This window comes from Hippichthys cyanospilos, chromosome 11 (genome assembly GCF_059441005.1).
Source record: "Hippichthys cyanospilos isolate Australia breed blue-spotted pipefish chromosome 11, RoL_Hcya_1.0, whole genome shotgun sequence".
Classification (NCBI taxonomy): Eukaryota; Metazoa; Chordata; class Actinopteri; order Syngnathiformes; family Syngnathidae; genus Hippichthys; species Hippichthys cyanospilos.
The window spans coordinates 8,801,395-8,828,327 of record NC_142379.1 but is presented as its reverse complement, the minus strand read 5'-3'; the positions used below and the strand labels follow the sequence as shown (position 1 = coordinate 8,828,327).

General features: G+C 40.2%; 3 protein-coding genes across 4 annotated transcripts; all 3 read right to left on the bottom strand.

The window, feature by feature from the left end:
- Positions 1–3,430: 3,430 nt before the first annotated feature.
- On the bottom strand, positions 3,431–5,379 carry LOC148415750 (dehydrogenase/reductase SDR family member 13-like). Its single transcript, XM_088427181.1, has 5 exons — positions 5,231–5,379; positions 4,720–4,838; positions 4,511–4,634; positions 4,031–4,357; positions 3,431–3,811 (listed from the first exon to the last, which is right to left on the bottom strand). The coding sequence occupies exons 1-5, from the start codon at positions 5,352–5,354 to the stop codon at positions 3,552–3,554; spliced, it is 954 nt and encodes a 317-aa protein (XP_088283307.1). The 5' UTR covers positions 5,355–5,379; the 3' UTR covers positions 3,431–3,551.
- Positions 5,380–6,153: 774 nt separating this feature from the next.
- LOC148415749 (dehydrogenase/reductase SDR family member 13-like) lies at positions 6,154–12,190 on the bottom strand. The gene is made up of 5 exons (XM_088427036.1): positions 11,956–12,190; positions 10,602–10,720; positions 10,286–10,409; positions 8,778–9,104; positions 6,154–6,714 (listed from the first exon to the last, which is right to left on the bottom strand). The coding sequence occupies exons 1-5, from the start codon at positions 12,080–12,082 to the stop codon at positions 6,455–6,457; spliced, it is 957 nt and encodes a 318-aa protein (XP_088283162.1). The 5' UTR covers positions 12,083–12,190; the 3' UTR covers positions 6,154–6,454.
- On the bottom strand, positions 11,953–26,825 carry phf12b (PHD finger protein 12b). 2 transcript variants are annotated; one of them, XR_015867160.1, is made up of 17 exons: positions 26,136–26,825; positions 25,674–25,855; positions 24,463–24,535; positions 23,899–24,355; positions 22,665–22,785; positions 22,438–22,570; positions 22,188–22,352; positions 21,958–22,101; positions 19,314–20,004; positions 18,267–18,365; positions 18,044–18,187; positions 17,870–17,965; positions 17,335–17,417; positions 17,129–17,267; positions 15,369–16,343; positions 13,395–13,650; positions 11,953–12,051 (listed from the first exon to the last, which is right to left on the bottom strand). XR_015867160.1 is itself a non-coding variant. In XM_088427035.1 (15 exons), the coding sequence occupies exons 1-15, from the start codon at positions 26,199–26,201 to the stop codon at positions 15,928–15,930; spliced, it is 3,009 nt and encodes a 1,002-aa protein (XP_088283161.1). In that variant the 5' UTR covers positions 26,202–26,825; the 3' UTR covers positions 14,496–15,927. The 2 variants fall into 2 exon arrangements, 1 of the variants encoding a protein (XP_088283161.1); XM_088427035.1 differs by lacking the exons at positions 11,953–12,051; positions 13,395–13,650 and having other exon boundaries at positions 14,496–16,343.
- Between the last annotated feature and the right edge of the window lie 108 nt (positions 26,826–26,933).

Here is a 26,933-nt window from a genome sequence, read left to right as displayed (position 1 = left end):
GTTTTTATTCCTTAAAATACCGAAATATGCGGACCAGCCCCTTAAATGCCGCAACCCCTGTGAGGACAAGTGGGTCAGAAAATGGATGGATGGATGGATGGATGCATGGACTATTGAATTATTATTATTAATACACAAATAACCTGTTTACACAAACAACAATATTGCCTATTAATATTACCATATTAATGTCTTGTAATCTTGCAGTCAAACTCGTCCCTTCTTTTTCCAAATCTGGACATGACAAACCTACAGCTCCATGACAATATTAAAAATGTTTTACAGCTTCATCAAAAAGTCCTTGTCACATCTGTTGCAACTAATTGTAAATTTATTACCATTAGCAGCCAGCGTTACAGTATAGTCTGAATGCAATTAATAGCTTTTATAGTAGTCACTTATCCGGGATGTTGGGTGTTTCATGGTGTCTGCTCAGCACGCTGCATTTTCTCATTAGAATATTTCAAATTGCAAAAAAAAAAAGAAAAGAAACATATGAGAAGGCTCATTTACTTAAGTGTTATGGTTGTATTCATGCAGCAAAGCCTTTATATTGCTGCGGTGTTTCTCACCATCTCTGTCTTATGCTCCCCAGCAAATAAAAAAACAAAATCATTTTTAACAAGATCGGCGAGAAAACAAACATGACAAATGAATAGCGTTGACATGATTAAAACAACCATTAACACCTGCACAATGCTAATAAACATGTGTCATTTAAAGTGATTTTGTGAGAGAAAACGTGCACAAAGGGAGAATATGGAAGAAACTTGTGATCCCAGCTTAATCACTGAAAATTTCAGATGGAAAACCAAACAAATTCTATTATTATTCGATATATATGAATTTTTAGACACCAATAAATTTGCCTAAGCAACGTGTTTAGCAATCACGATTAACATTGGCGTGCTAGCGATTACCATTTAAGGTAAAAAAAAAAAGAAAACAAAAAGAAACACTAAATTGCAACCAAACTTGTCATATTCTGATTGGATCTGGTGGGTTTTTCGCTGTGGTGGGTTATCGGGTTTTCTGGTTTCTGTTTTTTGTACTTGTTTCTATGTTCATGTTTCTGTTCCTGGTTAGTGTCTCGTCAGTGTCATTGTGTCCATGTTTAACCTGTGTGTTGATCAGCGCCCGCTTCCAATTGTTTCCTGTCCAATTGTTTCATGTTGTCTCGTTAGTTGTGAGTCTATTTAGTTTTTAGGCACCTTTCAGTTTTTGTCAGGTTATTGTCTATTGTTGCGGTCTATCCATTATGCCTGTGCGTTGTCTATCCTTGTCGTCCCTTTGAGTGTTTCCAGTCATTCCTCGAGTCTATAATCCTATTTACGAAGTTTGTTTCCCGATTTTTCTTGGTTTGTTGCCTTGCTGCTGTCTTTTTTCATCTTATATTAAATGAATATTTTTTCAAGCACATCCCGCCTGTCTGCCTTTCTGCTTTTGGGTCCGCACGCTCACCAACCACGCCTCGGCGTGACAAAACCAGGAAGAAATAAGAGAGCTTACGCACCCATCAACAGACTCGTACGTAAGAAAACTACACCCTTGGAGTCTTCCTGAGGAGATGCCCTGCTCCTTTAATATTCAAAATCGATCAACGGGGCTCCATTCATCAAATAAACGTCCGATAGGTGTACTAATCCAGTCACTGTAGTCCAGCGGAGACAGCCCAAAGCAAACACGACACCGCAACTCATTGATGACCTGCTTCTCCAACAACAAAGTAGAGCAGCACTGACAGAACGTCTATGCACTATAGATTTTAAACTTGGGCAGTGCACACTACAGAGCTGCCTTCAACTAGACACTCAACATTATATCAATGAGTATTCAAGAGATGCGGTTGTAATGCATTTCAAAATTTCACAACTTATGGAATGATGGGTTTTGAATATATATATTTAAATGTGAAAAGAATTGTTAACTATTATTATGATTTAGAGGTCGAAAATATACCAATTCTGCTCTTAATTCTTCTTAAAATGATATTCAATACATGGAAGTGCCTCAAAAATTGATGGTTACATGAACATCAGAAGTTTCTAGTTTGAGATCCATAGTTTGGAGAAAAGTATGTTTCAAGTTTTGGCACGTAAATATTTTGAATTGTCCATAGCGACACGGAAAAAGGTAATGACCCAAACTTTCAGGAAGTGTTGAAAAAACGTAAATTTAAACCATTTTTCTGAGATTTTAACCCTTTATATTTTAAGATGTTTGGCCTCTCATCACCTTATTTCGTGAGCCAATCGTCAGCCAAGGTATTTTCATCAGATCAATTTAGCGCAGTAGCAAATTTGATTACAGATGTTTATTGATAATTTATCATTGGCATTACATCACATGCACTTCGCCACAAAAAGAAAAAAAAATACTTTGCTGGTTCAAAATCGTTTTTTCATTAACTCTAATTCATAAGCGACACATCAACACTGTAAATGAATCCTGCCCAGCCTTTAAAAATCACTCCTCCAAATAACTTGGAATTTTGCTAATTCGTTTCCCAATGACGTACTTGGTCTACTAATCCCAAATCAATTTTTCATACACAAGAACTGCTTGTCCTTTGATACTTGTAAAGCTGGAGTACTGGGACCGTTAAAACATATACAGTTTTTGGTTAGAGGGTGCATGTATCACCAATTGCTAGCAGATTTACCATCACCCACAGCGAGATGCTGGTACCAGTTCAGTCTGCTTCCGGGAACCCGGTGGTCCCTTCTCCAGCAGGGGCCCTCTCACCCATAAACCAGTCCGACCTGCCATCAACAGGCTGGTGTGTACTGGTTATACATATGCATACGTATATCCACATGAACACACACGTGTTTGTGCGTGTGTGTGGTCAGAGGAACGTTTTATGGGAGGATGGGAATAGATGGCCCAAGAGTGAGCATCCCCAACAACATCCCCTACACTGAGGAATGTCCTTCTGAGTAATTACCAAACCACCCAGATGACCCGACTTTCTTGCCAACCTCTGTTAATAATCAGCGCTCATAATGAAGAAGAATACTTAGGTCTTGGAGGCTAATGTCTTTCGCAAACTTGCTCCAAGGAAAAGCCTTCATTGAAGGGTGCGACGGACTTGAGCTGCCGCTACGCTACTGCCCTCATGTGGATGAATGTATTGTTGCATTCAAGCGGGGTAATGCGACTACTGATTTTAAAAGCACACAAAAACAATTTGTAACAGCTTATTTTGAGCTGTCAGTTCTTTTGAGAGATTTTCAAGTGTCCCCCTCCTATATTCCAACGGTTTTCAATTATATGCAAATTTGGATCATTCGTGCACCAAGAGGATTTGAATCCAGTTCACTGTACAGTAAATACACAAAGTGTTGAAATATTTTGGATATATGACATGTAAAACATGTAAAACCTTACAAAAACATCAATCCTTAGTTCTGGCAAAATGATGGGCACATAAATTCAAACTAGTTTATTTTAACATTTTTCTTGCCATACAATAATTACAGATAAGTATAGATGTGGGAAGTACATGATGAGGCAGAGCGCTATTAAGAGGTTTCAGAATGAGACTTTTATTATGTTATACCAGTCAATCGCTCACTCACCTCCCACAGCTTTTTTGCAAGGGCATCATCTCGCCCTTTGTGCCCCACCTGTTGTAGAGCACAATTGGAAAAAAAGCGTCCGCTGAGACTCTCGATGCCCTCTTGGAGGGCACAATACAAGGTGGTCTGGGAGCCACCTTCAGGGTCCAGAAAGAACATCTTGGCAAAGGGCAGCAGCAGAAAGTGCTGCCAAAGGCTCATATTGCGGCATAGTTCAGTGTAGATAATCCCTGTGAAGAAGAGAATTGATCAATCTTTCCAAACTAAGCCTTTCTTTATTTATTTAAACTCTTCAATGTGCCTGTTAGACCAGATTTCTATCGACTAGGCTGGGCATGGGCAAACAAAGGCCTGGGGGCCATTTGTGCCCCGATAAATTATTTAATCCAGTGAAGAAATGATCAATCATTGAAAAAAAAAAATAGTGAAGAAGAGCAAGCTTCCCTCACCTGGGTGAAGGCTGTAGCAAGTCACTTGTGAGAATTCCAGCTTGTTAGCGAGTTCTCTGGTGAACAGTACATTACACAGCTTGCTGTCGCAGTAGGCCTGAAAATTGTCCCAGGTGGACTGGCCTGTCCCCAAATTTTGTTTGGAAGCCAGAGAGGAGAAATCAATTTTGCCAAGGCGGTGGAGAAGAGCGGACACATTTACGATGCGACTGGGTCCGCACCGCTGCATTCGCTTGAGGAGAAGGTTAGTGAGCAGGAAGTGACCTAGATGGTTGACCCCAAACGCCATGCTATATCCATCCTCTGTGTAACCAGGGCCCATCATACCTGAAAACATACAAGATGTTGCTCGAATCTAGCAAAACTTGCATGAATTTTTTAAATAATGCGAAAATATTGCTTATATTTTACTGTATATTGGAAACATATGCTTAAATCTAGGCTCAAGTGTGCTAGTTTGATCCATTAGATTCACCTTACCGGCATTGTTGATGAGAATGTCCACTCTGGGCTCTGATTTCAGGACAGTTTCAGCAAAGCTGCGTATAGACCCAAAACTTGCAAGATCCAATTGCATGAACACAACCTGGTTGTTTCCACTCTCCTGTGTGACAAAAATGTGCCAGGTGAGTGAAAATCCGTCTGTAATTAAATACTTTATTTAAGGGGAAAATTATCTAGCTTCTTACTCTGCGGATGTCAAACACAGCTGCTTCAGCTTTCTTCTTGTTACGACAGGCTAAAATGACTCTAGCGTCCCTCTTGGCCAATTCTAGAGCTGTGGCTTTGCCAATACCTGTGTTGCCTCCTGAAATGAAATACACTTTTTTTTTCTCCTTTCTGAAATGAAATACACTTTTTTTTCTCCTTGAAAGAAAGAAAGAAAGAAAGAAAGAAAGAAAGAAAGAAAGAAAGAAAGAAAGAAATCTGTAGACTTTTGTAGTTTCCACTGGTGACAGCGCAGAAGGGCACAGTCCCATACACAGTCCCACAATTGAATATTTTGACTACGCAAAGCCCTCACAACACTAAATGTGAAATAAAAACGTTCATATGATACATATTAGTGTAAAATATCCTATGAAATTTGTTTTAAGAGCTATACTGATCAGTACTCGTGTGTACATTTGACCAAAATAACTGCTTCCGGCGGCAGTCCATTTCCATCAAGGAAATAGATCCTTGAAACAAAAACCTCACCAGTTACGATGGCCGTCTTTCCCTTCAGCTTGACTGGACTCAAACATCTCGCACCCTTGAATACACAATAATATAATAAGACATAGCAGGCGACGACTATCGCCACGAAGCCCAACAGCACCATCACAGTATTGTTACTTCAACATGTCGACGTCAATATAGTAGTTCCGGTTCACTTTCAAATTAAAATGTTGACCCGTTTTCCCCGTCGATGCTTTATTATTAAGAAAACAGAAGATGTCGCTATTTTTCTACTCCACAGATAGCAAATTGTATTACGACTCGAGTTTTGACGAACTATGTGCACTTAACAAGGAAAACATTTCCGGTACGGCAGACACCCAATATAAATTGCCCATTAAGATCCTAAGCGTGTCATGGTGCAGCTAATTGTTGATAGTGTCAAAGATTAAAGAGGGCCTGAGATGTCCACATATTTGGTGGTCCCAATTTTTTCGACAAAATTAGCGATGTATTAATTTCACGAATTACTGTATGACTAGTAAATTGCAATGAGTCACGATTGGGGGTTCGTTAATTATTGATTTTCAAAAACAAAGTGACGAAATTTAAAATGCAAGCTAATTTAATATTGCTTATCTTTAAAAAGTACACCAAGAAAGTTATTGTTCGTCCCCGTGATACTTTAAACGAATAGTAATAATAGTACCATAATATAAGAAATAATGAATAAATAAATTTCTGCTTTTACAAATACTGTTTTGACTTTTCCAATTATATTTAGCATTTTATTTATTGAATATCCTCTTTGCACAGTCCACCTTGCGTGTGAAGCCGTTTGTAGATAAGAAGAGCTGGATTGAAGTCTGCAGTATGTTTCTGACGTTTTGCCCTGTAAACGACTACAGCCAAAATTCTGCAATATAGTAGATGTCCCAACACAATTCAAACGTGTTAATGTGTTAATGAAAACAAGGGCAAAAGTAATGATTTATTGTAACAGGCTGCTATGCCTCTTTGAAGGATAAAAATAACAACAAAAAATACACAGCACATTGCTATTCTGCTTTCAGTCCATCCATTGATAGTAATTCATCATTTATTTAGAAATCGTACAGGTTTGAATGTTGCCAAACCATCAGCGTGATTAATAGTATTTTATTATTATTAAATTGCAGATTGGTGAGCAAAACCAATCATCAACTGTTTTATCTGGACAATGACTATCAATTCCCATTCACCTGAAAGCACTTGTGAATAAATTTATGCAAGACCACACAATCGCTCAGAGATTTCCCACAGCTTCTTAGCCGCAGCATCGTCCTTTGCTTTGGAGAAGACCTCTCGCACGGTACAGTTGGAGAAGTAACGGCCACTGAGAGGTTCGATTCCCTCCTGCAGAGCACAGTGCAGAGTGGTCTGGCATCCCTCCACAGTGTTTTTGAAGAAGAAGGTAGTAATGGGCTTCAAGAAGATATGCATCAATAAGCTTGCGTTCCTGGCCAATTCCGAGTTGATAGCTCCTGCATGAAAAAAAGAAAAAAAAACATGACATAGGGGTGCTAGGGTGACATGAATGACCCCAATGCCAAGTGTAAGTGCAATCAATTAAGGATTGGCCTGTCTGGTTATTTTTCTCCGCTTTAGACTAAGCTGTAACCCCTAACATATAAAGATTGTAAAAAAAAGTAGTTAACAGTTGTTGAAAGCTGGATTATATCACTCTTTTTTCTTTTTTTTAATGTTAAAAATGATAGTTTGAGGAATGGTTATCCAACTTTTACAGATAATAACCTCATTTATAGTTAGCGTAGTGAGAGGGGCTGGTGTAAAATGGCAATTAACACAATTACATCAACAACACACATGGAACTACAGTACAAATGAAATATTTTTGTAGACACACAAGCACATGTTCACCAGACAAACTTAAGCAGACTTATTTAGGTGCTACAATTTCTCCAATAAATTAAAAAGTGTATGTTTTTAAAAAAAAATCACAACACGAGGAGTTTCATCATAACCAAAAAAAGGATATGTGATGTCATAGTGTCATTAAAAGGTTGACCACATTCAGCTGACATTCCAAAAAGCGATAGCATCTGAGCCAAAGCCCTTCAGGGTACTTATCTGACTTCTACTTTTGTCACTTGACTCTTTCAACCACCGCCACATTTAAGAGTTCAAATCTTCTCCATAGCGACTTCCTTTTTCACGCATAACCATCATCACACTCCATTATCATCGCCTTTTTATTATTTATATATTGTATATGTGATCTGTTTTCTCAAAATCAGTCTTATGTTGGTGAAAATGAAAAATAATTCCAGCAAAATTCGGTGGTAGCTCAGAAATTGACAAAGTTACAGCATTTTGAATGTTGCCAAGTTTTGTTTTGTTAGTTTTGAGGTGTTTCAAATATCCATAGCAACCAGTACCTTAGGAAAAAGAAATTGACCTGAACATTTCAGGAAACGTTCAATGACCTCTGGAGAGTACGTTTCAATAAGGACGTCATCTTGAGACGTGAACAGTTTAAAATCAGAGTAAATTTAACATCTCAACCGATGGAATTTAGTTTATAGCGAAGGTGCACAAACTGCATAGCGTTTACTAAGTCCTTATTTTTGTACACTTCGATAACGGCTTGAAATTTGTGCTTGTCTTTGTAGAATTTCATAAATGGACATTACTGTCCAATATTTACGTCTTTGTCATTAACTCAAAACAAATTTCCCCAACATATGCCTGCTTTTGTCAAAACACGTAACACAAACACATGAAATATTTATAATTCAAGCTATATTATTAAGTCCTCACTAGAGGATATTTTAATCTATTTAATAATGTCTCATGTGTTTGTGGACTCAAATACACAAATACCTAGGCTGTGAATCATTAATGTCTTCCTATTTTGTAAATGCAGTTCTTTTGTTAAATGACTGAATTTTAGTTGTATTTTAGTATTGTATTTTAGTTGTAACTTTTTTGTTTCCATTTATCTGTTTGATTACATTTTCCCACATTCAATGCATTTATTTGAATGTTCCGTGCTTCAGCCCATAGATAATCTGTGTATGTGAAGGAAAGGAATTGCGCACAAACTTGCCTTTTCATGTTTGCTGCACTTTTTGTGAATTCGGTAAAGATGAAGCTGTAATGTTTCTACCATTTTGAATGTAACTCTTGTGCAGGATTTTGAACATTTTGGGTCATTTTCTTCCATAATGTTCTTGCAGCATTTCAGCCATGGGATGGCAAACCTTTTCTAGAGTTATAATTAAGTGGTGGTGTCATATTGAAATTTGACATCTCGAAGTAAATCTGGGTGAAATTTCAGCTCCTTGGTGTCTTCTTTCAATGTTCTTTCCCTTTGATGTGAAAATTCTTTGAGGTAAAGGTCAAAGGGATGGACTAAATCCCACACAAGGATTGAAAGCATGCAGCATGCCACGTTATTCTTTGTTCTCCACGTTTTCCCGATTTGAAGTCAATGTCAGCAGATTTATCATTTTATGCCTATGTTTTATTTGTAGATCGTATTGCGTCTTGTCATCAGAATTAACGGCAGGTTTTGACTACTGACCTGGGTGGAGCGAGTAGCATGTGACTTTGGTTCCTTGCAGTCTCTTGGCCAACTCATGGGTGAAGAGGACATTGCACAGCTTGCTGTCAGAGTAGACTCGAAGGACCTGCACGAATGAGGTCCCCAGCCCCAGAGCTTTGTGTTTATTCAGGCATTCAAAGTCGATGTTTCCAAAGTTATGCCCCACGGATGACACATTGACCACTCGGCTTGGTTGGCACTCCTTCAGTCGGTCCAGCAAAAGGTTGGTTAAGAGGAAGTGGCCGACATGATTGATGCCAAACATCATGCCCAAACCGTCCTCGGTTCGACCCTGCAAGAAAATTCCTAGAACAGAAACAGCAGTGCGGCCATTTGTCTTCTTTTTCATATTTCATCATAAATAAACCATATATCAGATTCAATTTGCTTGATTGGTAGACATGTCACATTTGATTAGATTGTGATATTGTTACTTAATATTATTTTAAATGCATCTGGATTCCTCCAATCGATTCATACATTTGCGATGCTAATTTATTTTTTTCTGTATTAACAAATGTATTATTGCTTTGCTAATGACATATATGCAAAAAGCAAGTCTAATGGTCTTAAATCTGAACGAACTGGAAGCCCCCGCCCCGGAGCAGATTACTTTAAAATAGAGTAGGAGTGTCAAACGCATTTCTTTTATGGGCCACATGATTGTGGTTATGGTTTGCCTTGGAGGGACATAATGACCGTGAACCCATATGAATGTAGTTTCAATTTATATTATCACAATTCACTGTATATTGATGGATAACTAGATTTGAAATCAGGAGTCACTAAGACAAAAAGCTTTGTTCTAACCACAAGTTTAAAACCTGTACATCTATTTGAACGTTTATTTTCTGTTCAATCAATCCCTAGTAGTTGTGGGGAATTGGTACTAGTCCAACCCACAAATAGCTAAAAATGTATCAAATACATTGTAAAAAATAAAATAAATAAACACGTTAACCTTAAACAAAATCCTTAAAATGACAAATAAACATCCAATGCTCAGAAATGAGGTCAACCCCGCTCCCAACAAAAAGTAAATTTAAAAAAAAAAATGGTGATAAGAAGTTCAACTGCATATGATGTGAAAAATTATATTGTTAACACGAGCAGCACAGAATGACCCTGGAGTAAAGGGGATTGTGTCTGCTGTAATGTTTTATTTGTGGGAAGCCAATTAACGGCATCAATGACTGATCAGCAAATTAGAATGAAATACAAAATGTCTGCCCAGCTGAAACAACTATCATATTTGTAACTTTTATTTTTTGTTTTCAATTTATTTTAAAGTTTTGGAGCTGTGACAAAAATACCTGCAAATTTGCAAATTGTCCTATTTTGTCAAGAAGTCGATGCACATAATTTGCCTTGAATTAATTCACTTGACTTTAGTTTAACACTATCTGCAGCAGGAAATGAACTTTTAAGTGACTTATAGCATATGGCTACAAATGTAGCTTCCGAAGTATGTAGCGTAGCGCTCTTACCTGCATTGTTGATTAGAATGTCAAGTCTGGGTTCATTTTTAAGGTAGGTTTCGGCAAAGCTGCGAACGGACTTCAGGCTCCCCAGATCCAACTGCATGAACACCACTTGATTGCTCCCACTCTCCTTTCAGAATCAATAAACAGGTTGTGAAAGCGCTGTACTCTAGTTCAGTGAATACGTGCATATGGTACATTTAAAATACATAAAAATAATTGAAAAGACATATTCAAGACTACTCCTTTGCAGGTTAATTTCTAGAAAAAAAAGATGCCAAGTCCTATGTCGTCAAAATAAAGAATGACAGATTTGTCTTACCCTCTTGACATCTGCAAGAGCAGCTTCTCCTCGCTGCCGATTACGACAAGCCAGAATAACCCTGGCTCCTCTTTTTGCCAAGTCTATTGCTGTAGTTTTTCCAATGCCCGTGTTGCTACCTTCGGGTGACAGAACAACGTTCTATATCAGTCGTTCTCAACCTTTTTTCAGTGATTTACCCCCTGTGAAATACGTTTTCATCTTAAGACTTTATTAAACATTAGAACATTTCAAACTTCAATTTGTGTTGGTCCTCAAAAAAAAAAAAAAAAATCAAGATAAAGTGTCCTCTTTTGGGTCATAGAAGAGATCTGTTGTCAAAAAGACAGAATTAATAATTAATAATTACTAAATATTTGCCCACAAAAAATAATCAACATAAAATGTCAGACCTGTTCACCAAGGAAATTATAAATATTTGTCCACAGAAAAATACTAAACATAAAGTGTAATCTTTTAGTATTACAGTAGAGATCTGCTCACAAACTAAATCATTAACTTAATTATTCATAAATATTTGTCCACAAAATATTATCAACCTTAAGTGTCTAACCTGCCCTCAAAAACAAATAATTATAAATAAATACTTGCCCACAGAAAAATATTAAACATAAATCATACTCTTTTGGGATTACAGTTGAGATCTCTTCACAAAAATAAAAATAAAAATTATAAATAAATATTTGTCCACAGAAAAATATTCAATATAAAGTGGGATTATCGCAAAGATCTGTTCACAAAAATAAATCATTAGACTGACAGGTAACGAGAGGTGGCACGTGAAAAGTTGGGTCAAACCATTCTAGTATGGGGGGAGATTCTGGCCCTTTAAAATAATGAAATTGAATAACAGACTGAACATGAAATTTGTTTTTTGCACTTTTGCATTTTCATGAAACATTTAATTAACGCAATAATTATTTTTAAGGATTTTTGCCTGTTTGTTTCATTTAAAATCTCAAGTACCCCTAGTGTTCCTTCAAGTACCCCCAGGGGCACCCGTACCCCCATTTGAGAACCACTGTTATCGACAATCCTAATACAATATTCCTACTGCAACTGTTAATTCAATGTGAAATTTTGCATGTCAGACAGTCAGGGATAGTTAAAAAAAAGGGGGGGGGGGCAGAAATTCGTAGTTTTGCATGATTAAGTTAAAAAAAAAAAAGGAACAATTGAGAGCTAAAACAAGCAATTCAAGTCCAAGTCACATTCTAACTCTATTGCTTGGTTGCCAGGGTTCTATTTTCCTTAGCTTTTTGATGAAGTAAATAACTTTACATTAGCGCTTTCCTTTCAGACACTGGAAGCAACTCCTACAGTCCTAAATCAAATTAAGATGATGTAATCTTACCGGTCACAATCACAGTCTTCCCATGCAGCCTTGTTTTGCTTGTGCATTGCTTCCCCTTCACCACAACTTGACGGTAAAGGTAACCAGCACCTAAAACTACACCCAAAACCAACAAGGTAATAAGCATGTTTGAGAGAAAACTCAAAGAATACAAGCAACAAATTTAGCGAGTTATGGTGCTTGTTTGCAGCGTGTTCTGATATGTTCAGGAGCTTGACTAGACTCAAACGGTGAAACAAGCACACCCATTTCCTGTCGGGGCGTGACAATGTTTTTCTTGTTATCAGCCCCAAGCAAACTGGAAGGGCCAGAAATCAGCAAGGGACAATAAAGCCTTGTCAACAAATTAGAGGCGAGCTTGTTGCACAAGCTTGGCTTGGACAAAAAAAATTCAGTTAAAGTTCACTCTGCCTTCGGGACCAATCCCTGGTGTGTCCCACTTGAGCTGTTGGATAATAACTGCCCTTCATGCCTTTGTATCTCAAATACGTTTAAGAAGAGCGTGAATTTCCCTGAGTCATGAGGAGACACGGCGGTGTGCGTAACCGTGGAAGCTGATACCATGCTTCCAGATGTTATCCCAAAGAAGAAACATAGATTTAAAAAAAAGAATGACACCAAGAATTGACCCCTGGGGCACCCCACTTAATTTTAATAAGTAGGTACTTAACACAGTACCTGCCTCTATGGAAGCCTATGAAGAAATTTTGAGCTGCGAGCTAGGCCATGAAGAGTATTGCCACACAAAAAAACTACAAACGTTAATGCTATACCACATTCATCACGTCTCCATTTCTCCATTGGTTATGAAGATGACCGTTAACTCATTCAATGTCAACCCGGCAAAATTGGACCATTGACAGCTAGAGCTGTCATTGGCAGTAAAAGAGTTATTTGTTCTTCCTCAAAACACAAGTCATGTATTTTTATTGTTTTTTTTTTTCACTGAGTTATTCTAGAACTAACTCATTGGTTGCCAGCCCAGCAAAAAGGGACCCTGGACATCCAGAACCGTCATTGACACTGAACAAGTCAAATGTTCTTCCTCAAAACGGCAGATTGGCAGTTATTAGTCTGCAAGTCATGCATTTTTATTGTTTTTTTTTCAATACATATTCAGTGAGTAACAGGCGAATGAACCCATTCGCTGCCAGCCAAGCAAAAATGGATCCTTGACGTCAAAAGCCGTCATTGGCAGTGAACAAGTTCATTTGAAAGTCTATGCATAATTAATGCTGTCATGGTAAAAGCTGCAAATACATCTGAATGAGAAAAAACAAGAAAAGAAAAATGAGGCTACCGGGACAGTAAAGGCTCCATTCCACCATTAAAAAAAAAATGCACTGTACACTTAGAAAAGATTGCCATCTAGTGGTGTACAAATTCCCTTTTGAAACCTTAATTTTGTTTGGTTTGCAGCCTTTCGGAGGGGGACTTACCAGTAGGTTTCACGTTTCAGTCATTGTCCTGCTGCAGAACCCAAGTAATGGATGAATCTGTGTAATTAATGGTTAGATCCATCACAGCAGGTCATCCAGGTCCTGAAGAGACAAAGCAGCCCCAGGCAGAAGAGGCCTGACTTTCTTTCAGATGTTGTCTTTCTTTCAGATGTTGCCGTCACTGTGAAATAGCGTTGAAACTCTCTCCAGACTGATAGCTGCCAATGACTTTATTTCTCTCCTGGAGGTTATGAGACTGGGTGTTTCACAAAAAAAAAAGACAAAAACATTTGCTATTAAAAATCTGCATTCAGCTTGACATTGATAAAAAGTATACATATGTTAATTAGATTCATGTTTGGTCGATTTGTATGATTATAAAAGTGAACAGGTGCTGTTCTCTAAAAACGCTGGTAAGTTTTTAAATAGCTTAATTTGTTCAGATGCGTGCTGTGTGTCTGTTGGTAAGTTGACTTTATGATGTGCGGTAGACATTAATAAAAAAAAAAGTATAAAAAGTCTTGAGATTGTGATAAAAAAAGAGCCCCAAAATAATTTCAAAACTCTTTCCACCATGAATTAACACCTCAATTGTGGGGAAGTAAAATAATGGACCATGTGGTCGTTGGACAAGTGTGCACATGCTCAAAACTGGATTACGTGTCTGATTTTAACAGATGAAACGTTTTAAAATAATAAGCAGCTAAATGTTTTAAGCCTCTGTTTCAATATTTTTTGCTCCTCTTGATTGGCACTCGATTTAACAATGCATTGGGAATTTCATTTCACTAGCGTTTTGTCTTTAAATCTAGAGCACCATCTAGAGGAGTAAAACAAAATTACAAGTGGTTTGTAGGGCTTTGTTTTCCGATTACTGTCAGCTACATCGTGGGAAAAAAAACACGTAGGATGGGGGGTCTGGGATCTTAGTCTACCCTGCTAACACCCATTCATATAAAAATCGTGTTTTTCTTCTAAAAGATGTACAAATGACAAAGCACTTTGAAGGTTGAAAAAGTTTTGAAATTGACAAAATGGCTTCTCTTTTATGTCTACCACAAAAATCCTCAACATGGAGTAACTTCCAAAGATTTTAGTTCCTTACCCCTTCGGACTCATATATTTTATTGACATTAGAGAGGTAACAAAAATTCGAAATTTGAAAAAAGGGTCACAGGTAACGCTGTGTCGTAAAAAAAAAAAAAAAAAAAAGTCTATAAAATATATACTGTTTTTAAGACATGAGTAAAGTGGCATGGAATATCTTAAATATTACTTTCATAGTTTGTATCTAAATTGAGGATAATATGAATATGTATGTGTTTGTGTGTGTATGCTGATGCAGGAGTACGCAACTGAAGGTGTACAGGAGGATAAAATGTTTGGAAATTACTGTTGTAAATTGAAGATTTCAGCAAATATTTGTTGCAAATTCATGACTGCTTTTCACAATTTCATCTGCAACAATCCCATCTGCAAACATTGTGTTGAGTTCCCAGTTACGATTCTCACTCTTGCAAAAAAAAAAGATGGCGGGCCACCAGATCCATTGAGCTTGTACTTAGAAAATCTTTATGTATTTACAAATATGAGGAGATGAGGAAGCTACAGAAAAAGAGTGCTTATATACAGAGCAGCACAAGATGTTAAAATGAGCGCTAAAACCATTGCATATTGCAGATGGATTATAGCAGAGTACAGACTATGAACAAGGTTTATCACAAAATCTCTGGTAGTCTACACAGTATCACAAATTTCTGGGGCTGTACAGTTAAAAGCCAAAACATGGTGAATCTACATGAACTGCTTCTCCAACTGAGAGGCACTGAATTATACATATTTACAGTTGTACATAAGCGAATGTGCACTACAGTTCAGCGGCCTGGGGTCACCCAGACACTAAGTCGTCTTTGTATTTATGTATGTGTGTGTTCATTTATATATGTTTTTTTTTTAAGAAAATATTTTTCTTACCAAGTGAACAAGGCTGTATATCAGATCAATTCCTTGAAAACGCCGTTTAAAAAGCAGCGTTTGCTTTGATGCGATCATTTCCAAGTGGCGCCCCCTACAATCTTTGAATGGTAAAGCACCAACACACACAGCGTTTTTTTCCTTTTAAAGACATTTCTAGATTACCCCAAACTGTGAGCGGTAGAGCACACAAATTTAGCTACCTGTGGCACGAAGGCAGCAAAAATGAAGAACGGATGTGAGTCAAAACAACAAAATTAGACATTTGTCTTAGACTGACAACATAAGATTACATACTGGCAAAATAATTGAACATAGACTAATACCCTTTGCTCAGCCGGTCTAACGTGAACCGAAAGATGATGTCAGTCACTTAAAAATATAAGAGATTGTCATTTATACTTGCCAGGTCCATGCAAATATATAAATCATTAACAATGACCTAAAAAAAAAAAAACATCTCCCAAGTCCACCACTCAACTGTGCAGCTTGACCACTACTGTATGTCATAGAAGGTGCAAAATAAAAACAGGCGGCGGGTGGGATTTCCCGTTTTGAGTCAAGGGACGGAGTTGGAGTGCAGAGCGAGCACTTGGTCGGAAGGCGCCGTCTCCATCTCATCCTGGCTGGAGGGGCTGCTGGCTGCGGCGGCATCGCGGGGCGCCGCCGCGGCTGCGCCGTGCGCCTGGCCGCCGGCAGGCGCGCCGCCGTCTTCCTCCTTGGGTTGCTTACTGGCAAACTCGGTGACGCTGAAGACGAACTGGAGGCAGCCGAGTTTGATGTAGCTACCGTGGTGGAGCATGGCCGTGCCTTCCCAGCCCGCTCCGCTGCCTCCGATCAGGCTGGAGCTGCTTGCCTTACAGCTGCAGAGCTGCTCCAAGCCACCTTGAGGGTGGCTGCTCATCACTCCGCCCGCTGGCAGCGAGCCCGCCGCGGACGCGGGACCCTCTTCCTCCGCCCACTTCTTGCTGCGACCTGGGGAGTGGGGGGAGGGATCAAAATAAATAAATGACACCTGTCTTAGCGTTACCGCAGAACTAAGTGTCGACTAAGTTTGCAAGCGGTTATGAAGTGCCCTTGTGAGGCCAATGCTGATTTTAGGCTGAAAAATTATACAGATGTTGGATTAATTAAAAAAAAACTGATGAACAAAAATTGTAAAAAAAATTTTTTTTTACTCCTCCCTGCATGTGGGTGTCAATCATACATGGCTTTTCCACTGGCCTGGTACTTATTCCCTGCAAGTAGCAGGGGTCAATTATAAATACATTTTGAGCTTTACAAAAGACAAAAAGTTCCTTTTCAGTTCCCAGGATTCATTGTCAGGCGCAATGCATTTATTTATTGACGTTAGGAGAACGTTCATCCTTGTCATATGCCGTGTTACCACTAATGATGACTAAATAAAGACTTGTGAAGCACTTTTGATGTTTTTCGCTCCGAAACATGGGATCTCGTTTTAACCACACAGTGGAAATGTCAATTTTTCTTTTTAGACCAAGAGCGCCATCCAGAGGAGTGAGAAAAAAGATCGGTGGTGCTTCACGTTGCTTTATTTTCTTATCACTAGTACCTGTTTTCTATTATTATAAATATTCGGGGAAAAAAACGAATTTCTTTGACCAGTAGGTGACACTATGACCGAAGAACATTACGTTGATGTCTTCAGAACTGGACGCAGATGATTGGATTATCTGGGCTGAGTTCCTAAAGACATTAGACAAAAAGTCCCATTCTGTGAATAAAAGGGAGGAACTTACGAATGATGCCTTGGACTTTAGCCACGAGGCCGCTGGGTGGAGACGGCAAAGCTTTCTCAGAGAAGTCACAGGAGTAAAGGACATTGTCCACGGTGGTGCCGTGCTCGCTGTAGTTTAGCAACTCATAATGCTTGGTGTTCTACAAACAAAAGCCACATTTATGAAATCATGCCTGAACATGAATTATTAAAAAGCGCTTGCCTTACCTCATCGTAGAATATACAGGCGTGTTTCCCCGATATGAAGTTGCAATGACCATAGTTTGGAAGGCACACGTCCATGTCAGCACCTTGAAGAAAAAAAGAAAAAAAAAACAGATGAGGTATCATACGGTGCTAGTCAAAAGTTTGGAAACATCAACAAACTTGTGCTCAAGGTTTAGATTGAAAACATCACATGACTGAAAAAAAATACACACAAAAAAACAGTATTCCAAGTAGTTATGGGGAAATGAAGCCTCATGAACCAGTTGTGATTTTTTTCCACTCCTCACTCACTAAATTGTGTTCTTGGTTTAAAAATAAAGGCAACGGAAATGCATTTAATCTCAACTGCATTTTCAAACAAATACCATCTCACTATTTATTATTGTATTGTTTACTATACGGAATCAAATTAAATCACATCGGTGGCAATTTTCACCAAAACCTGAACTGTTCCACCTGTTTTTCTTTCAATCCAATCACAACATGAGTATATGGACATGTAGCAAAGATTTCTGCTAAAGTCATCCTGTCTTACCAGATCCTATGTATAACGTTCTATAGCACATGTTAACAGCCTTTCCTTTTCCTGTCAGTGGGTAGAAGACAGCCCGTGCCTGCAACTTCTTCTGATCTGCAAAGCGATTGATCCGAGATTAAGATTCTGGAACAATCGAATGAAATCTCAAACTATTGCAAGGTTTAATCTTACAGTCGGGGAGCGATGGAGCGGCTTTGGGAGCATCGCTGGTGTCTGTAGGTAGAATGCTGGGAGCTTTACAAGGGAAAAGCTGCTGGATCCTCTGCCACGCCAGTAACTTGATCATCTCCGTATCGAGCTTGTTCAGTTCGATCCCTTAAAGATACGCGAGGGGCGTGAAAAATTTGACTTGAATTTCAGACCATTCGGCTTGTAGAATCCAAAATCCACCTACCGCCATTGTCGTCCATGCAGTCTTTTATGCAGAGATCAGCGATCGAGGAGAGTGAACTGGACAGCAAGGAGTCCGTCACTCCCAAGTCAGCCTTCACATCTGCATAGCGGCATGAGTCAGAAATGTCATCCCATTAGGAACTCACAGTCAAAGAAATAGTTCTTTTTGTATGAGACGCCTCAAAAAACTTGCTTCTTACATCTAATGTTAAAAAGTTCACAGTTGAACTCTTGAATGATTTATTTCACATTGAGGGTTAATATCTGAGAAACTATCCAAGAGTTGATATACAGTATATATAAATACAAATTCTTAAAGGGAAAGAGTTTTGCTCGAGGATGTGTAGGTGAACTAAGAAGAATTGAGTAATTCAAAAAAATACAAAAGTAATTGATTACTTTAGATTCTTGAATACTGAAGTAATTACTTTAGGTACTAAAAGTCCTAAGTAATTGATTTCCTTTTGGTAATAATCCCTTATTTATGATAATTAACTCTTTTAGTGCCAAGCGTTGTGTGTTATGTCTATGTAAATATGGGTGGTATCATATGAAAGATTGATTTCCATTCCTACTTAGGACAGCATGTAGGTAATATCTGTGTTGTAGGTGTGGAAACACTGCCAGCCAATGGTCAGTTATCACTACTGTGCTCAATTGGCTTATATTAGGTAAGCATTCGTCAAGGGTGTCAGCTATCCTCCATAAAAAAATGTATTTGATGATAATTTTATTATTTATGATTGTTATTACTATTTTAAAAGACAAAAATTCCCATCCATGGCACTGAAAGAGTTGTGTAATGAATTACCAGTACTTTAGACTAAAAGTAAAAAAGTAATCTAACTTTAGGTACTAAAGTAACCGATATTGATAACGTTGTTGTATAAAGTAATTGATTACCTCAGTACTTAATTACATAAAGTTAGGACTTAATTCATTTAGCAGCAGCCATCGTCAGACACTCTTTCAGCCAAGCATTGACAACATTTGGAAATATATTGGATATAAGATTGAGGGTTAAAAATGTCTTTGGGATTGCGTGTACCTGGAGTTGGTGATGACGATTCAACATTTCGTAGATGTTGCTCTTGGCTGGTAACGGGATCAGCGGGTTTTCTGTTGTTGCTCATGCCCTCGTTCTGGAGCTCTGCCTGGCTTCGATGGTTTTGCTGGTTGCTTTGCGAGCACGTAGTTGCCGATGCAGGGCTGTGTTTTGGAGTGCAAGCTTCCGCGGCGCTCTCGGGCTCCGTTTTCAGTGTTTCGCTTCCTATGTGGTTCACCAGATCAGAGGCAGCAGTTGAGTCGAGGGGATCTGTGCAGGGCTTCAGTCTGTGCTGTGGGACTTCCTGTCCACCATACTGGGACTCGCTGTTACAGTCCAATGGTCCATTTGCTTTGGAAGGGTGACACGTCTCTGGTAGCGGTCCGTTATGTTTACTACAGTTCTGGCAGGGTGAGATGCTGCATTTGGAAGCAACTTGTTGTGCTAAAGTGTCCTGTGTTGAAGGGGACCCCTTAAGGTCATCGCATGTGCTGCTGAGTTTTGAGTACGGGACTGGAGAAGAAGTCCTTTGTAAAGACTGCTGACCTCTCACATCGTCTGATGTTGAGCACGCTTTACACCCTTCTTTATTGCCAGAGTCCAACTGTGCTGATGGTGGCGCGGATTCATGTTTCTGCTTGGTGGACAAGTGTCGCATGATGCTGCATTGGAGGGCGATGACGTCCTGAAGCCACTGTTTGAGACACCGAGAGAAGATTAAAATACAACTTGAAATTCTGCATATTGTGGCATATTTTGCTACAGAAGAGCTGCTGATACATATATTAAGATAGCCAAACGCAGGGCACACAGTAAGGAACAGCCGTTCATGCAGCCAACCAAACCGAAGGACAATTCAGAGTGTCTAATAATCCCAACATGCATGTTTTAGAATGTAGGAGGAAGCCGGGGAGCCTGGAGAGTACCCACACAGGCACGGGGAGACCGTGCAGACTCCTCACAGGGAGGCCGGAGCAAGCTGGAATTGAACTTGGGACTCCAAACTGTGAGGCGGATGTGCTAACTACTCTACAACCATGCCGCCCCCTTATGGCTAAGCCCTACTTAATTGGTTATGAGTCAGGGCTCCTGGTTTGGTCCATAACAAGACAGAATATCGACATTTTAAGACATTCTTTTGAAAATTAAAAGGATGTTTGCAAACGTCTTACTTTGACTAACAATGTCAGCCATTTGCACAAACCACAATCCATTGAGAGCGACCTATTTTGGAGCATTTTATTGAGCTTTCAAAACCCATAGAATACGGTTTCTATAATTATAGATACATCCAAATCTACCAAATCAGAGAATAAACTCTCTTCTTTCAGGACAAATTTTGAGTCTACATTTTCCATTCTCTCGGAATCACAAGTATAACATATTAATTTTAAGAAAATCAGCTGCTTTACACACAATCTGAAGAAAACAAAGTGGACAGAGACTCAAAGTGGACAGACACCGGTGGTTTCATTCTGTCAAACAGCTAAAACATTTAATTGTAAAGTAATAATTAGTAATTAGTAGTAAAGTAGTAATAATTTTTTTTCACCTCCGCAATATAGCTAAAATTCGCCCTATTCTTTCTCTTAGCGATGCAGAAACATTAATTCATGCATTTGTTACGTCGCGCCTAGACTATTGCAACATTTTGTTTTCTGGCCTTCCCATGTCTCACATTAAAAGCCTGCAGTGTGTACAGAATGCAGCGGCGAGACTATTGACAAGGACGAGAAAGTTTGATCATATTACTCCGATTCTAGCTGACCTGCATTGGCTTCCAATACACGTGAGATGTGATTTTAAGGTGTTGTTAATTACTTATAAAATTTTACACGGTTTAGCTCCTTCCTATCTCGTCGACTTAGTATCACCTTATGTTCCGTCCCGACAACTTCGATCACAAAATGCCGGTTTGCTATCGACCCCACGGGCTAAAAAGAAGTCTGCGGGATCAAGGGCATTTTCCATTCGCGCGCCAGTACTATGGAATGCCCTACCTATGGAAGTTCGCGCAGCCACCTCGGTAGAAATCTTTAAATCCCGACTAAAAACACATCTATACTCAAAAGCATTTAGTTAAATTAGCCTGTCTGCAGCCTTCTTCTTTTTTCCTGCCCCCCTCTTCCGGCCGGGAGAGGGGGCTAGCTAGATGGTGAGGGTTGACTTGACCGCCTCCATTGGGTCCTGCGCTGGTCGACCATCACGGGTTAGGAGTCTAGCCGTCTGCGGTCCACCTGGCTGGAATGCGGGATGGTTCCTGCCCAATGGCTTTGCCTGCTGTCAAGACATCACTGCACTATATAGCACAATATGTTTTCTGTAATTTATATTGTTTCTGTGTTCGGTACATGCAGCATCCACTTCAACCTGTGGGCCTGGAAGGGGGCTCCTCCCACCTGTGGTCCCTTCTGGAGGTTTCTGATTTTCCCCAAATTGGGGTTTTTGAGTTTTTCCTTCCCCTTCTGGGAGCTTTGACAGGGGATGCTGTTGTGTACCTTACATTGAAAAGATGTCTCTGTATGACCTCTTTTCATTCTGTGAAGCCCTTTGAGACTTCGGTGATTTAGGGCTATATAAATAAAATTTGATTGATTGATTGATTGATAATACCGAATTAGTTGTCGCCATTTTTTCCCCATCTTACCTCCTGCTGCTCAGCTTCTGTAGTTAGGTGCTTGGCAGGCTGATGTTCGGGGACACCACTACAAACCAGCTCCAACTGGCGCACCCCTGCAGGATGTAGAATTGAGGGCGGATTCCTGTACTGAGATTTGATGGCATCTGGAACCTGAAACCAAACAGCAATTATGAGGGGAAAAAAAAAGGGACGCACCACAGCTGCAAAAACACACATTGCACTGAGATGCTGTCTACCTTGATGGTCTTTTTGTTGCACTGCTGAGTGGTCCGAGAGTTTGGGGCAAACTGCCGATGGACTCTGCGCAGGAAGTCCAGCTTAACAGCATGTTGGGACATCCTGTCCTGAAACTCATCAAAAAGCTGACAGCGACTGGACAGGCTGAGGCTCCTCTGATTTAGCTGGATCACAAACACATTTTTGGAAAGAAAAAAATAAGTATTGTGCTTAAAGAAAAGCAGACACTTGCAGTTCTCCCCCACTCACCACTAAATGTTCAACATGATTTGGGCACATCCACTTTCCAGCAGGTAATGCTGTAAGTGGTGGGTCCAGACAGTCTGTGTGGAATAGGAGAGGACAGTAGTCGCACTGTATCAAGGGAGCCAACCTGCAACTCCTATAGGAAGAAATAAAACACAATAATTACAGTAAATGTACCAAAAGTGTAACAGATCAGTATACATGTCATTTTATGTCAAGTATAAATATACCTGTTGCACAAAAAGCAGACTTTGACTGGTAATGGCACCAGACCATTAGGATCAAGTTCGTATTGTGGTCGCCTGAATGGCCTCCCAAGTAATTCCTCCTTTTTCCTTCGTTTACTGCTGCCTGAACACAGATTAAAGATGTGCTATCACTGAAGAGAACGAAGTGCTGAACTCATTGCCGGACAAGACTCAAAATATTTTTTTGATGAACCGTTTTGTGAATCATTGATTCAATTTGAGGAGCAATTTTCAAATTTTCGGGAGCATTTCTTGGTTTGTCGGTTAATCCCAGACCCCTGAAGCAACGTTTTTTACATAACAATATGAAACATGAAACAATTACTATTATTAGTTACCAATGGCCTTGTTTCTGTCTCAGATTGAGAGTTCTGATTGCATTTGAACGCACCATTACACCTGGTCATTTGCCGTGTAAATAAATTAAAAAAACTTGCAAATAAACGCGTTCTTAACGACCAACGGTATGTTTTAAACACAATTTTAGGTCTAGTTATCATTAAGTTATATTACATGGGGGGTGGCACTCCTGTAGGTGCGTATTACTGCATTTACTGTAATGCCCAAAAGCTTCCACGGCCGCATGCAACAAATTACACATGCTCCCTTTAAAGGCGGCATGTTGACGTTAGTAGATTTGATGTGATGGCAATCATTTCTGATAAAGCAGTAGCGAGGATGAGTCAAGCTATTCAGAATGCAAACATGATTCTGAAACACTTCAAAATAAAAGCATGGTATTTTGGCGAATTTGTTTTGAAGTTCAAGTAGTGAATTGGTGGAGTGTTATGCTGTAATTTTTTATGTGTGGGCATCAAATTAACAAATGCAGGTAAAAGAAAATTGGAAAAAAAAATCCTCATAGACTTGTTACCCGCACGGACTTGTTTCACGTTGCTGAAATCCTCCCAAACATGCAACATACGTGATCGCTTGGCACGACTACTACTTCTCCAATAGCGAATGTGTAATGGCAATTAAACATAGAGCCTTATCACTTTTTTTTTTTTGTTTTACCACTAAGCAATCTACAAAGCATGTGTGGCTTAACTTTTGGTCAAAAACCATTTGGGACAGTAATTTGAGCAAGTCCATGTGTTGCCATGAGACATAAAGTCCAAAATTTACCTTGCAAACAGCGATGCAAAACCGCTTATTTTGAGCCCCTCAAGATCACAAATTGCCCATCGCTTGACAAGGTGCAGTGCCAACTAACCTGGCAAAGCGGTGGTACACGTAAGTTCACTGGGTAGCTGAAACTGTGTGGGATTTCTCTCCATAGCGGCTGCTATGAGCAGCTGAAAGGGCCGCTTGAGAAGACGAGGGGTTGGAGGAGACAAGACGGTACTCTCCATCTCAGTGCCCTGAACATCATCCTCAGGGTCAACGACATCCTCTTCTCCGTCGTTCTGCTCCTCTGAGGGGGTAGGGGTCGACGAAGTATTGGAAGTTGGCGTGCCTGGCCGGCTGCTTGGCCTGCTGCTACTCCTACGGTCCAAGAGGCGTACCTGGGCCACACGAAGACCGGGCCCTGCTGCTCCAGCCCCTGGGGGAAGGCCATCAAGACGCAATGGCCCGGCGCCAAGCTCCAGCTCCACAGATGGAGAGGAAGAGCGCTTAGCAGAAGGCTTTTCTAGCAGGCCGTTGGTCTGCTCAGATTTTTGCTCTCGTTTCTGAAAGAGGTCATTTGAAAAACAGGAAATTGTTTGGCGTGAAACTCATTTGCAACGCAAATAGATTCAGTGGAGGGCTGAAATTTGATCAGTGAACTACCACACACCTTTTTTCGAACACTGCAGCGGTGACACATCCATTCTCCAGGCGGAAGCATCTCTTCACTCAAGGGTGGGTCACTATGGTTCAAACAATCAGTCAGCAGGCTGGTTTTCAGTTCAACCGAAAATATGATACAAGCGTGCAACGGTTCGCACCGACTGTACGGAAAAAAAAAAATCAAATGTGCCGTTTGGTTCATCAGCGCACATTAAAAATGTGTGCACTCCAGACGATATAATTAGAGACAGAGTGCATCGGTTTAAGTTGAAAGAGTTCATGCACCAGCTGCCCGGGAGCCCAGTCTAAAACTATAATTAAAGAAAACTCTACTATGTTTCAGAAATACCTGCTGATAAAATAACCATGTCTTGCATATGTAACTATTTGCTTATTTTAGAACCAAGACACATGCATCTGAAAGAACTGGCAACATTTCAAATCGCAATGTTAAGATTAATAAAGAATGGACTCAAGATGCCTTGCGTTCAACATGACAATGAGCCTGATTTCACATACAGCCATGCTGGTCAGACACATAAGAGCCCGTGAATCAAATTTAGAAACTAAAAAGCAAATTGTCAAGATATGACAAACACACAACTGCAGAAATGAATAATTGTGACCATATGTGGAGACTGCGCTCACAGCGTGGACTGTGCAGTTAGATGCCAAAGTTGCAATGCCCTTAGCAGTAGAACGATGCTTAGCAATAGCTAAAAGTACTCTTCCAAGAACGACCCCTGGCGCCGACAATTTCAAAATGACATTTTATTTTTTGTTCTTGGGGATCCCCCACCCCCAAGCTACATTTGAAACAGCTCAGTAAAATGGCGTTAGGAGAGAAAGGAGCAGGGAGGTCGCCATATTGTAAACAGACTCCATTTTTAGCCACGGCTGCAGCTCCACTGGCTGGAGCACGTCAGAGTGGGATGGCCGACTTGACGTTCATTAAAACTGCACACACAACCAAGAAACGGCGTACTGGATGTGTAATTGCCCAATGTCGTTTTATACAAGCAGATTGTTCACGCCACATAATGCACTTTACCACTTAAATTTCAGCTGTATAGGAATCAGTGTTTGATATTGCACTAACTAAAATTTGAATAGATGGTCGGTTGCTGTATTGGCGATCACCACGTTCAGTTAAATCGAGTGTCGGATACGTGACGTGCGTAAAAACCGACTTATCAAGTTGAGAAAATGTCAACTTACCAGCACTGGAGATGGAAAGCTGCAGGGCAGTGATCGCAGCACAGCAAATCGCCTCCTTCTCGACAACTATCGCAAGTGTCGTGGTTGGTGGCCCTGCCGCTTCTCCGGACGTCTCTCCCCAACTTCCGACTTCTCTTTTCGACCTCCTCGGACTTCGGGGGCGCCAGGAGTGTCTGAATTTGCTGTGGATGTGTTTTGCATGCATCGGTGACCACTTTCCAGTATTCTGCGCATGTAGCATTGTATTCAGTATTATGTGCTATTCCAGGCTAGGCTTGAATAGAAAGGTCGCTAATGTGGCCTCCTAAAGCCCCAAGACTAGATTAGAAGGAAAAGCGCAATAGTATACATTAGGAGACTTTTAATGCAAAGAACTGTTTAGTGTGTCATACGTCAATACGTGCAATTCATAAAAACAGAGCATTTCTATGAAAACAGGACCTACGGGCCGAGAAACCTTACCTCCATTAAGCCCCCAGATGTATCCAGATCGTACACAATCGTCGGGGTCTCCATTTTGTCCCACATTCATCCAGGGTAAAAGGAACAAATTAAACGGGCGATCCTAATTCCAATTGGACACACGATGACGAGTGTTAGTCCAAGGGTGTCCCTCGACGTGTTTTCGAATGAGTTGGCCGAATGACTGCTGGCCCAAGAAACGCTAGCTTTCGTTAGCCTGCTACTGTGCTAACGACGACGTCAAGCAGTCAAGGTTGCGGGGCTAGCGGACTCGTTAGCTTGTCTTTACGTGCCGCACAAGCACAAAACTGAGCGACAGTTGCGCGGTAAAACACTGGATTCTTCGTGGTACCTTTTAGCGGTAAGAGCAATCCAATATGGCGTATCTTGTGTCCAAACACGCCCGTTGTTTGCTACAAAAGCTCCGTATGCGGCCTAGCTGGCCAGCCATGATTCTTGTTTCTGCTCCTGCAAAAACGAGCCCAGTAAATCTGCAAACCCTTCGGCTTCCATTGTCAACAGAGGACGTAGTCCCAAAACATAACCGCTAGGGAAGCGGATGCGATCCGAGTTGCACGACTCCCAGAAGCGTTTGCAATATTATCCGCTGAAAAGGTCAGCAAAGATGCAAATTTTGATGATGTTTTTGTTGTGAAAACGGCGGTGCATCTACACTGGCTGCTAGCAACATCCTCTCCCCTTTGGCGCAACCGCGAATCGCCGGCCGAGCATGCGCAGTGGAGCGAATGGGCTAATGACAAGAGGGCGAATAGTCAATTTGGTCGAGTGTGTTTTTCG